Source organism: Battus philenor, unplaced genomic scaffold (assembly GCF_028537555.1).
Source record: "Battus philenor isolate CCGP_79_NKW_IND1 unplaced genomic scaffold, ilBatPhil1.0.hap1 SCAF_28, whole genome shotgun sequence".
NCBI classification, from domain to species: domain Eukaryota; kingdom Metazoa; phylum Arthropoda; class Insecta; order Lepidoptera; family Papilionidae; genus Battus; species Battus philenor.
In genome coordinates, this window is record NW_027181691.1 from 9,092,375 (window position 1) to 9,106,517 (window position 14,143).

The window sequence follows — 14,143 nt, forward strand, 5'->3', positions numbered from 1 at the left end:
TTTATTTTATCCACATATTCAAAATTTCCAGAAGAAAGTATTACTATTACGTAATGCATAAAACTATCTTAACTTTTTAAAAATAAATCTAATGCACATAATAGATTTTTAAAGCTACCAGATCGCCCTTTAATGCTTATAGTGACAGAAGTCTTTTTTAACAATTAAATTCACTTTAAAATTACAATTAATAAAATTATATATTCTACTAGCCACACGAAGTCACTAATGGTCAAGATATAAGGGTCATTGTCATAAAGTGGACACACAATTTTGATAAGGTCTCAACGAAAATCTGTCCGAAGAGTTTGTGTCTAGCTGTGGACATTCTACGGCTGAAATACGTTTTTTTTATTATTTAAATACTAATAGGTGCTTGTATGATATAACGTGGTTTGAAGTCATTTATAATAACAATGTACAGAGTTGGGGTTTCCAAGGTTAATAACTGCAAAGAATTAAGCCACACGTCTTTTGCGACCTGCCCACTCAGAATCCAATTAAATATTGTTAGATCGTTTCCACAAGGGATGTGTTTTTAAGGGACAATAAACACGTACTTTTCACGGCATTCGTCAATGACATAAAAATGCGCTGCACTGACCTGTTGAAGTACATGAGCACGTAGCCCAGCGACTCCATGTCGTCGCGCCGCGACTGCTCGATGCCCAGGTGCGCGTTGATGGACGCGTACCGCGCCGTACCTGTGCAATAGTGCTTACATACACTGCACCGCCTATACAGGCTGATAGAAATACGTAAAGTTGTAAATCTTTTACACCTATAACCAATCATTTTGTATGGCTAAGACAATACCTAACATGCACATCATTATCAGATCGTGACGTTTGTACTATATTTTTGTCAAAGTTATTAACTATAAAAGCTCTTTATTCGCGCTTCCTTCATTGACGTTTTAACTATTCGCGGATTTAAAAAATGCGAACACTATTTTATATTCGCGGCCGAAAATTTCTTTATTCGCGGATCTAAAAAGCACATACGTAATAATAGGTAACCAACCCAATATCCTTTGTAAAGACCTTCAAAAAGACTAATAAAAAATGAAACATTTTATTACGTCTTTCTCTAAAATATGTTGTTAAATAATATCACCGAAGACTTTGACATACGCTATCTTCGCCGTGATCGGTGTATTTGAGAATGTAAACAATGTGAATGAAATCAGCCTTATTACTCAATAAATAAAGTATTTTGGAACAAATTTGACGTAGCAAAATGCAACGTAAACAAATAATCATTAGAAGAACTGAAACCACACATTGAAGGTCATGTCGGAAAAAACTGTGGCCTGCTCTGACTGCGGAAAATAACGAAGAATCTGTGCAAGTTCAAACTTTGACTGCAAACAGTCGAAATCGCGAATATAATAGGGCGAAATGGGTTCAAACAGATAGAAACAAGACATTCAGGGACTGCTTGAATCGCAAGATGTAGATTTGACTAAGTCCGACTTGGGGAAAATGTTAAATTCACAGCCCGTTGAAGAAAAGGCTTCAACAAGCACTGGAAACGTGACATTTCATTTGAAAAATATTAGTGAACGTTTAAAAATTGCCAATGAGCTTAGCGATTTCTTTATGAACATTGATCCGTCTATGGAACGAAGTCATTTTTATGAGGCAACTTACTAATACGACTACTGCGTATCAGTCCGAATTGAAGGGGCTTTAAAAAACTGCCGAGCAAAAGTAAATCACGAAATTCTTCAAACCGTAGTCAACCGTAAGCCTTAACATAATTTTTTTTTATTTCGTCACCTAGGAACGTATCCCCTATAATCCCATGTTAATGAGCATTCCGTAACCACGGTGTCCCGCGAATAAAGAGCTTTTGCTGTATAACACTCTTTCAACCGCTTCATTTTGGCAAGTGAAAGGGACAGATGATTTTAGTGGGCGTCAACAACTCCAAACAAATAAGACGTACTGCTGGCTGTAGGCTACTGTTTTAAGCGGCATTTTTTGTTTCATTGTTTGATGTGATAAAATCTTTTGTTTAAATAATCGACGTCAGTATGCGTGGACATTTGTTTATATTTCGAGATTCTCTCTTTAATATGATTTGAAGAGCAATTTTCTCATCGCAAATAAACTTATAAGACGGACATCATCATCAAGTGCGGCCTACGCTCCTACAATCATCGGCACAATGAAGAATGATGAACTTGCCGCTATTTTAACTATATCAGTATACCTAATGGAAGGCGTACAATAAGATACACGTGGGTTTAAACTCACCAGTCAAATTCTTATCCTCGCGGTATCCTATGTGCGCCCGCGAGCGCAGGTCACGGAACTTCTTGGCGAGGCCGAAGTCGATCATGTAGAGCTTGTTGCAGTGGCGGCCGATGCCCATCAGGAAGTTGTCTGGCTTTATGTCGCGGTGGATAAAGCACTTGCAGTGGATGAACTCCACGCGGCCCAGCATCTGATCTGTTACACGCGTGGAAACACACGTAAGTTGCGCTCTTTACGGTGCACCGTCCCACTATGACATGGGCAAGGTTTAGTGGCTGACAGTTAAATTGCGAAAAATGGTTCTACAATAAACCCAAAGTTCAATGCCATCCGCTGCCGAATTTCAACCTAACATCATTTTAAAAAAACCACCAAACCTCTAAATTACATCTCCACGTCCGCGAAAAAGTTTAAAGCTTATGTCAAGGAAAGATTGATCAAAAGAGCATATTATTGTGTTAAAGATTGAATAGGAAATATGCTTGGGTTTAACATCACGCTAAATTTCGCGAGGAAAAGGGTCGATTTATAAAACGAATTGTTTATTATTATTAGCGTTAAAAGTTAACTATCTAGTTTCTTGTAGAGTTCTTGTCGACAGAATCAACGTCCCGAACCTGGCGTTAGTCTATTAATACATATTTCAAAGTTAGATGTATCAATGACTTTTCGAACGTTATTAGCACGATGTGTATTTATTTCACATACTATTCACTTTTTGTTTCACACGATGTTCAAAAAAAAATTTCACAAAAACACTTTCCTTTGCTTGAAATCGATCAAGTGACTACAATCGTAAGATCCTGTCTTTTAGCTAACCACCTCTTGCTCTGTTTATTTTTTCCTTTTTGAATATTTTTAAATGAAGAGTTTAGTAGGATATTCATCTGATGGTAATAGACCACGATAAATATAAAACAATACTACACAGAGGTTTATATTTTAAAAGTTTAAATCTTATGAATTCTCACCGGCTAACATGAGAACAGTTTTAATGGTGAACTGTCTCGAACAGAAGTTGAAGAGGTCCTCGAGGGAAGGGCCCAGCAGGTCCATCACTAGGATGTTGTGGTCCTTCTCGTAGCCGTACCATCTGCAACAACGGAGACAATTACGTTACAAAATAAAAGTTAAAAATTACATCTATAAGAATCAGATTTATGATAAGAAATAAGTTTTAGGCGTATAATACCGCCAGTATTTAAAATAAGCATTAAATATCGATTTATTGGATATTTTAAGTATTCCTATTCACGAACAGTAATAACGGGATGCGGGTTTTTTGGTACAACTCACTACTGATGGTGTGATATGAATTTAAATAGTACATTTAATTTTTAGCAAACGGACCAACAATTTTGTGTTTTTTATGTCATATACCCATAAAACATCATTTTGTAATATTTATGCGTTTTTTGTGTGCTATATAAATATTTTTATTAGATTGGAATATAAACGACTTCGTTTATCAACTAAAATTAAAAATTAATATTAGTAAGTAGGATCTCGTGTAGCCACAGACGACATATAAGCGTTAAGTAAAACAACGGTCGTCGTAAAAATATACCCCTTACACAGTAACTGGTTTTTATTCGCGCTTCCTTCATTCGCGTTTTCACTATTTGCAGGTGTAAAAAAATGCGTCCTAATTCCTATACTTGCGGCCATAAATTTCTATATTCGCGGATCTGGTACATACATAATAATTAAAGGATGCCAATAGGTGATATACAATCCTTTATTCTTTGTAAATACCGTCAAATGGACTAATAAAAAAAGTTATGTTAAAATGATAAATTCAAAGACCATTGAAGAGGCTTCAACAAGTAATGGAAACGTGACATTTAATTTGAAAAATATTAGAAGGTTTATGAATGGCAAATGACCTTTATGAACTATCTATCTATGCAACGCAGTCTTATTTTTAAGAGGCAAACTGCTAATGCGACTGCTGCTGTCAATATGATTTGAGAGAGCTTTTAAAAACTGCCGAGCAAGAAAAAATTACAAAATTCTTCAAACCATTGTTTAAGTCCTGATATAATTAATCAAAATGTTCAAAAACTCCAATTATATTGTTTCTTTACATATATTTCCTTATAATACATGTAAATTACCAGTCGGTAATCACGGTGTCAGTTTTCACGGCATATTCATAAAAGATACACACCGCGAATAAAGAGTTTTTACTGTAAATCTTATGTATTTAGGTTGCTATAAATATTGTCACAAAAAAAAACAATAATCTTTATTGTAAGTGACGCTTGTTACTATTGCAGTATGATTGTTTAATACATTAATATAAAACGCTTAAAAATTAATAAATTTTGTTGAGCAGCCACTCTCTATAGGAAAATTCATTACTGCTAATCTTATAGATAGATAGGGACTCAAAATTATTGTAGCGTTTAAAGCAAGCTTTACTCTCTAAAACTGACCAGAAGTCATAATCCAGTGGATTAATATCAGGACTAGATGACGGTCAGTCTTCAGCTCTGAAGTCCGGAACGTTCGTTTCTAACCAAGATTGTGCGGATCGAGCTTTATTACCAGGACACCTCTAAGAGAATCATTCTTTGTGATATTGAAACATAGTGTTGTTAAGAAGGCTTAATTATCTTATCAAGAATAGTATCTTGATATACTTGTGCCAATGTTTTCATACCTATTTCACAAAGACTTAGCTCTGGCACAATTTCATAACTAACACCCCACCAAGCCATCACAAGAGTCAAATAACGCCCACGTTGTACTCTGTTGATCAATTGGGAAGTTTCTATAGAGTTTTCAGCGTAAATACCGCCATTTTGTTTGTTTAATATTGGACAATTGTATTTTTTTCATTCCGTACCGCTTAATTAGTTATTTTGACTTTACCACTCAATTCTTTTTTATACGATCAGTTAAGAAATGATCAGTGACTCTTATAGGCAGCAAGTCCTAGGGCATTTTTTAAAGTAAGGAAAATGGTTCTAGGTGCTATCTTCATCACCCGACAGATATAATCGTTTGTTTTCGGACAGGATTTCTTCGAATTCTTTTCCTTACTCTGCTTTGATCGCCTTTTTCGTACAAACACTATGTGGATGGCTAGATATTATATTATACTGGCGCGAAAAGACAATGAAAAAGCATATTAAAACGATCGATTCTAAATTCAAAAGTAATATTTTGTTTATTTTTAATTGTGAATGTATTTACGGTCAGATTAAATATACATAGGACAAGCATGGGTAGACTTCAAAAACTGTATTAAGGAATGAACAAACAATACAAAAATACTTTTATTGATTATTTCATAATCTTATATTTTCCAAGCTTAACAAAAAAATCATGTCAATTCTCTGTAATTGCTTCACTCTCTCTTTAATAGCCTACGAACGGAAAGTGGTGTCGCATAACGAACTTCCCAGTGTATTGCTCATCTAAAAATCGTCTGCCACGATTACGTCGGCTGTCCACGCGCTCGTTTAGACCAGTGCTCCGCAACCTTTTTTCATCTACGGCGCAATAAAATCTTTCCAAGAATTTCGCGGCACACCGAAGGCTGAATTGAAGAGACGAGGAACCGCGCTGTGCCAATGTATTTATTTATTTAACAGTTTATTGTACACAATAAAAACACTAAAGTAACAATACAAATATAACTGACACAACAGGCACTACTTATTTCTAACCAGAAATTTCTTCCAGTAGGCCTACGGAAGGAGATTCTTAAAAAGTAAAGCAGACACAACGTGCACAATAATTAAATTGAAATATTTACAATAGATACGACTTTTGACCATAATTACATACTTAACATGAACATAAATGTATACTTACATATTATATACTTACATAAATAGGCATAATAAACAATATATATACATAATATAAGCATAAATACATATATAACATATATAACTAAAAATATTACATATACTAGACAACTAGCGATAAATAGTGCTCTTTGACTCGCTTTTTAAATACAGGTAATGATGGACAATCACGTACTTCGTAGGGGAGAGCGTTCCATAATCTTGCGGCATGGACAGTGAAGGAATAGGAAAAGAAATCAGAGTGATGGGTGGGGATGGCCAGTGACGTCCTTACGTTCGAACGACAAGGTTTGTCCTGGGCCCGGGAGAAGTGGAAGAGGTTACGGAGATAAGGAGCAGAGGGATAGTATAGGATGTTATAGAGAGTAGAAAGAACATGAGAGTTCCTGCGGTGACGAATTGGAAGCCACTTGAGTTGCGATCGGAACTGGGAAATATGATCGTACTTACGTAAACCGAAAATAAATCTAATACATACATTTTGGAGACGCTCTAGTATGTATCTCAAATATATATGTCTATATGTATCTCAAATATAATAAATGTATACTGAAAAATTGTAAAAATACAATTTACTAATATTTACCGCTGCACACTTGTGTTCGACCTACGGCACATCGGTTGCCAAAACTCTGGTTTAGACGCTCTGACGATAGACTCCGAGCTGTGTATAGGGTTAGCAAGTAAACTAGCAAGGCATCAATTGTATCCTAATTACACAAAAATTGTCGAACAACTGAGCTGCATTTGTTTTGTGAAGACAAAATGAAATTGACAAAAAATTATAGACTACACATAGTATTACGTGATAGTAAATAATACGATATTTTATTATAAAGCCTGTGCCGACAAAATTACGCTATTTGATCTTCAAACAAAAAGTTTTCTTGAAAGATATTTTTTTAAAGAAATTGGTAATCGCTTGCTTCACAAAATTGTTCATGTGCCCAACCAAATGTTTAATGAGTAAAGTGTGCACATATATAATAAAATTCCACGAGATATCTTAGACCTTAATTTTCTTTGGTAAAAAAGTATATAATTAAAAAAATCTCATTACAACATTGAAGAGTTTTTTTAATCGAAGGAAATGTGTGAAACTTGCTTTGTTGACTCATCTACATGATTGATGTTAAATATAATATATAAAAGCAACTGTTGAGTTTCTGGCCGGATCTAGTTCACGGACCGTTCCGCTCCGTACGTAGTACTGATGAAGCTGTAAAAGCTTTAGGGCTAACAGCATAATATCTTCAGAAACAATAGATTCTGGCCGGATCTTCTGATCGGCGTTACGAGTCGGTGGTAGCTTACTACTTATAAAGTGAAAATAAATGCCAACTTGAATAAAGATATTTTAAATTTGAAATTGCCCCGAGGTAAAACAAAAAATAATTGACAACTTAAAAAAATGTCCGTTTGTTGTGGGTGCTTGTCTAAATTAAAACACACTTTAACGAGATTCTTTACATAACGTACACACAAGTGGTGACTGTAAATGACCCAAGGTTGAAAATATTATAAGTCATTCCCGCCAAGCTGATTTAAATTGTCTGCCGGGCGAGATCACCAACATAATCTAATGATAGCTTACATCATCATTAGTTAAAGCATCATTAAGTTAGATAAGTTAGCTTAGGCGAATCCATAGTTACAAGCGATACCGGAACCGGAACACTGCGCAGATCTGATAGTTGCAATTCAGTTATACTTAGTGCGTATTAATTACATCTACATTTAAATGAGAAAATCGAACTTTAACCATTTATACAAAACGCGTTACAGGGATTTTTTAATTACTTTTTCTATAATAAGATGGGTTATTTTCGGGACGGGGATATACACCCTCCTACTTTCACCTTCCCTCGCAATTTTTATCATTCAGCATAAACATGTCACCCACCACCCTGCAATAAAACCGCAAGGTGTGGCAGCTCTTTTCCTCGTCCAAAAGGAAAGCGATGCTCCGACCCATTTCCACTTCTCAAGCCACTTAAAGCCTTACATATACGTGACAGCAAGAAATTGCGTGCACCACGGTCCAGTCCAGTCCAGCGCTGGCTCACAAATGCACGAAGGACTCACTTTGGGCTTAAACTTTATGGGGGGGTTTAGTATTAACTTGTTAGCATAAAAGCGAAATAATAATTTTAATTGGAAAATAGTTTTATTTCTTCTAATCCATGTACGACAGTTGCACCATGTCTAATAATTATAAACCGTATAAATAATCACTTTGGTATTGAGAATATATTGCAAAAGTTTAACGTAGTGCAGCGGATTATTATTATAAAAACTAAAATAACAATGTTCAGAGTAACAAAGCAAGGTTCATTGGAGAGAATAAAAATGATTTCGTCAATGAAACCCGAATTAAAATTGACTGCGCTCGAACCTGAAACAGCGATACACGCCGCCGCCGACGCGACCGAGGTCGACCTCGTGCATTTGCATAGCGCTGCCGCCAGAACCCACACTTGATATTCAAGGAAACTTACAGTTTGTTTCGCATTAAATAAGTTTAACAGCAGCCGTTCCGACAGGTTTCACTGCTCATTTGACACTATCAGACTTGTCGCAGTCTTCTGGTTCCTAATTATTACTTATATTTAAGACAAAAAAAAGCCCGTTTAAACTAACTTTAACTAATGATACTTTTATTAATGAACATGTTATTGCGTAAAATTTCTTTTTGTCACCGGCTTTCAATCACCTTTAATGCTATGATAAATCATAACTTCGTCGCAATTAAATATAAAAATAAATACATAATAATCTTCACCAATTTTGATTCAATTAAACGTCATCAATTCAGCCCTAAGACGTGTGTGTGCACTGCTGGGACATATGCTTCCGACATATATTTTTAATGAAACCGGTGAGAAGCGTCTCCGCGACCAGGGTTCTCCGACGGAGCCTAACCTCAACAGTTGACGTCTTACTACTGAAATGATAAGTTCAACTGACACAATCAGACTTGGCATAGTCTTCCAGTTCCCCTTCAGACTTACGCAGGTGATCACCGGGCAAGGTTGCTTCGGTGATTACCTTTGTAGGATTGGACGCGAAGCAACGGCGAAATGCTTCCACTGCGGTGGGGCCGCGCAGAATTTCGCCTCGCACACGCTTGCGAACTGCCCGGCGTGGCAGTCGGAGCGGCGGATCCTGGCAGACAGGACCTTTCCTAGCCAGCAATCGTGTCGGCGATGCTGTGCGGATCTTCGGCGTGGAGGGCCGTGGCATCCTTCTGTGAGACCGTAATGGTCCAGAAGGAGGCGGCCGAATGGGATCGGCAAAAGACAGATCCCGCTCGGAGACGACGCTGTCAGCGCAGGAACGCGCTTCGTGACAGTCCTCCAGAGATCACCGGGGGGATTTTAGTGGGTAGTAATCCCACATACCCCCTGTCCCCCCCCCCCAGAGGCGAGGCATCTTGAACGTGCGGAAGATTTCTCGCCCAAACAAAAAAGTCTTCCAGTTCCAGTATTACTTATTCCATGTTGTATAGGCTCACTTATCCAAGCACTAAACGTCTTCCGATGACATCAACAAGGTCATCTGTCCAGCTTGTGAATGACACTTTCATGCTGCTCTCGCCGGTCTGTAGTGACCGCTCCAGAAGCTTACGAACCCAGAGGCCGCTAGTTCTGAATGCGGCCTGCCCAATGTCACTTATACTTATCAGTCCGCTGGCCTACGTGGGTTACTTCCGTTCGTCTGGGTATATCCTAGCTTTATTTATTTATTAAATATCATAATAAACGTGTGCTAACAACAATATATTATTTTTAATTCCTTACTCTGTAAGATTAAATATATTGGGTACATGAGATATATTGTTTCATTACATCCTAACACGCCTTAAGTTAGTTTTGATTGACATCAAATGTTATAATTTACTGTGAAGTGACATTTCTACTAGTTTTCTAGCTATATTTCATTTAAATTTGCCGAATTGTTAGGACCGTTATTCGACTTTAGGATTAACAATACATTTGGATATTTTTATTTATATATGTATTATATATGTATTCGCATGTCTCTGTCGGATTTTTGAGTTAACTGAGTGTGGTTTACAAAATAAACTTTACATTTAACTACACCGCTACGTAACATTTGGGCGGCGGTGAGTTCATTGAACCGTTGGCGAGCTGCATCTGTCGATTTAGTTACATTTTTGTGTGCGACGTTTTTGTTTAAAGTACAAAAACGTGATGCAACTCAAACACCGTTGCGGTAATCCATAGAATGTAAAAACTTCTCATTTTTCTTACAATGCTAACTGGACTCTAGTGGATTGCTATTACAGTAGTCCTGCTTTTCTTCTCCCGTGACATTGCGTCCTATTTCCCTTGACCTATACGTGACCTACGCAATCCTGTCTCCGCTCTGCTAGGTTTCGGTAAATCCTTGGCCCCACCAGTCTTCGGCATCTCAGACCTCTTTTTAATTGATCGTTTTCAAGATACTTTCCGGTTTACACATACACTCCTATGCATAAAACACACGTACTATTTTTATTACTGTAAACTTTTTTTTCTTCAAATTCGTTTCATATTTTTATTCAACTGTCTCCTTTTGAAGGTTGCGTACCTGGAAAAACCGAGGGGTCGAAGACCAGTGGGTAGACCCAGGTATCGCTGGATCGATCGCGTTGAGGCAGACTTGCGCGAATTGAATGTCAGCAAATGGCAGACGATGGCGCAAGATAGAGGAAAGTGGAAGTATCTCGCTTCGGAGGCCAAGACCCACTTTGGGTCACTGAGCCAGCGGAATAAGTAAGTCTCCTTTATCGTCACTAACTGAAGTACATTTAGTGTTCATAACACAAGTTGATTCCTATCATAGGCTCAGAGGGTAAATAATTATTTTATCTGTTCATGGTTAACTCAAAACTTTACTTTTTGGATAAATTTATTTCAATGCGGTCTGTACGGTTTATAAATTTATTTGAAATCCTTCTTCTTATCAGCCAATAGACGCCTACTGCAAGGCATAGGACTTCCCCAAAGATCACCAAGATCTTCAAGATCGGTCTTGCACTGCTCGCATCCAACGACTTTGTTACCTTAACTATGTCGTCGTTTCATCTAATAGGGGGCTTATCCTGCCTTGCAATCTTTGTTTTATTAAAACATTTGGAGATCTCGCCTTTTATTAATAAATAAAAGGTCAAAATCATTGTTCATTGTTTATTTCACGGTATCATGTTTAAGGTTCGTTTCGTATAGTTAAAAATAAGAATACGATTATTTCATCAACAGTTTTTCTTGTCACGTATCGACAACCGCTCCTATGATGCGAGTTTTCAATAAATAAATAAATTTTGATATTTCATCGCGTATTGCAAACAGAACTAAACAAATTCTGATAGAATGCAGTATAATTAAAAATAATCTAAATTAGAAAAAAACATAGTTTGCCTTTGTTTTTTTTTTATTTTTTTCCAGAATTCGGGAATGTGATGGACCATTGTGATTAGACCATCACTCAGTAATAAAGACCGAGGATATCGGGATTCTTGTAACATTGTTAAATAAAACGCAATTTTCTCGCAGTTTTAATTTAATTAACTATCGGATGTAGCTTCAACACGAGAGACAAACCTTATGGTCTATTATTCGTCCATATGTTAATCCGACATTGTTCTCCAGCGAATGACATCGGTGGGCAAATCCTATACATTGCGTATGTATGTCTTCCTCGCACAACCACGTAATATTCTATAAGACTTATTTTTCTCCTGACATATTGGACATTTAAAATAATCAAATATACGGCAATGACACCTCTGTTACATTATTATAATTCTGTAAGCAATATCGTACGCGCACGCGTTGCGTTTATTCTTATTAAGGTTACACATGTAGAACATTTTTGTTTAAAATGCTTTTACTATGATTTTAATGATGCGTACATTTTTCAGTCATAACTTTCTCTCTACAGAAACGAACCCTCTGACGAGTAAAATTAAAATTGAACCATTTATACAGAATACACAAGAATGCTCGAAAAATGCCTTTTCACTGTAACACGGAATAATCTACCGTGTTATAAGGGGATGTTACTATATAGCAGGGGTAACCAAACTGCGGATCGCGCGCCACATGCGGGCTCTTTGAACGATAATTTTTCGCTCCGATTGACTGTCGAATTATTTCAATATTTAAATGTATATAACCTACGTCAGCCCCTGGGAAATCTAAACAAATTACTAATGTGAATAATAATTATTATTCCACCATAAAATTAGCGAAATCCAAACACTGATCATAGTTAATTATCTGGCATCTTAAGTATTATTAGGAGTGCTGTCATATACGTGTACTCTACATCTAACTTCAATACGCATATTTTGTACTTTTGTAATATAATTTCAATAAACAAGTTTTTGTAAATAAAAAAAAATATTCCTTGACATGTTTTAAATGCTTATTAAATTGCGGCTTGAAAATATTCAAATTTCGAATAACGGCTCGAATTATCAAGGAGCTTGGGCACTCCTGCTATAATTATAATAAAAAAATACCGTGTTTCTACCAGATTTAATAATTTGACGGATGTTACAGGTAAGGACTGATATATTCTCCTTTCGCTTGGTTAGATGTCCTTAATTAAATTGCCTTTTAGCTACTACAAGTTGTATAATTTTTAATACTATTAAATTGTTACAATTGTATTAAAGTTATCGCATCTAAACAATGCAACGATAATAAAAAAATGCGAATTGAATGTAAGGTACGATTGATTTAACATCAGAGTCACGTAGTATTGTAGTGCAGTACTAAAATAGCCGCGTCTAATTTTAAACATCGTAAGGCATTAATTTTAACCATAAGCCAATTATGTGCACGACAGTACCAACATATAATTACAGTAGTTTGTATATTTAGCACTGCGGGTATCTTCCAGTGCGTCGCGTGATACGTGTCCAGTCTTAGTATTTAGTAATGTTTTATTGAACGTCTCCTTGGCTGGAGGTCGAAGGTCAGACAGGGTACACTCATGCATTGTTTTGTTATGAAAACCTTCGTTGCTAGTCAAATAACTAGCTTAACACATTCCATGCCGTGTGGGGCGTATTCGATCCCCGCTGCACTTTCCGTCCAGGCCATCTGAAGTTATCATTGAAAAACAAAGGATTCTTAAACAAATGAATTGTTGGTCATATATAGATAACTTCACATCACGTATTCGCGTACGTAATGCATATTACAAGTAATAGCTTTTCCCCACTAATTACAGCTTTACAGTATTGAAAGTGTAAAGCGTAAGTCTTAAACGACTTTTTTAATTTTTAAAGCGTCGATCGTGAACGCCCCACGCGGCCTAAATGGAAAATCATCAAAAATTGCCGCGCCGTTGACGGCTGCCACTGAGCCACTCTTGCTCTATAGCATGGTTGCACAGACTTATTAAGACAAGGGGCCACTCGGACAAATCATGAACTGATGGCGGGCCGGCCGCCAGAAGTATAGGTAATGAATTTTTTTTTTTTTGGTTTTATTCTGGAATAGAATTCAATATTTTTCGAATGTACGAGAGTATTATTTTTGCTGTCAGCTCTATAACATATTTGTGATGAGTGTTATGAGATACGACGCATTACGTTCACCTAATGATATTATATAAATATACTGTAATTGCTAAGACAAGTTAAAATTTCTTGGTTGTCGACGTTCGGCTGTTAGTTTGGTTCGTGGCAAGGCAAGCATCATAACAAAGTGGTTAATGATATGTATTATGGTGACCTAAAAGTAATGCTGTTTATGTCGGCATATTTCACATAAAAACCTAATGATTTACCCACAGCATTGAAAAATTTGTATACCAGATGGCAAAAGGTTGTTGATAACGAAGGTGAACATGTTGTTTGTTAAGAATGTAGTCGTGTGAATTTAACTTAATAAAGCGAAATTACTTTCCGGTCCCCCTAATATCTTACGTCAAATGATGATAAAAGTAAACATGGCATAGCGAAACGTTGCATGAAGATCCTGTATTATTAACCTGGACATCCCTTTCACGGGCCCAAGTCTGTGCCGTAAGTCTACCTGCTGG

At 36.7% G+C, this 14,143-nt stretch overlaps 1 protein-coding gene across 5 annotated transcripts in view; it reads right to left on the reverse strand.

Moving 5' to 3' along the window:
* The window catches only part of CkIalpha (Casein kinase Ialpha), a 42,707-nt gene that overhangs the window by 15,938 nt on the left and 12,626 nt on the right, over positions 1-14,143 (reverse strand). For all 5 annotated transcript variants that reach the window (XM_068769526.1, XM_068769525.1, XM_068769524.1 and 2 more), the window contains exons 3-5: positions 3,233-3,354; positions 2,262-2,456; positions 605-704 (exon numbers count right to left, since the gene is read on the reverse strand). In XM_068769526.1, coding sequence (XP_068625627.1) covers positions 605-704; positions 2,262-2,456; positions 3,233-3,354 — 417 coding nt within the window. The remainder of the gene's footprint in view (positions 1-604; positions 705-2,261; positions 2,457-3,232; positions 3,355-14,143) is intronic.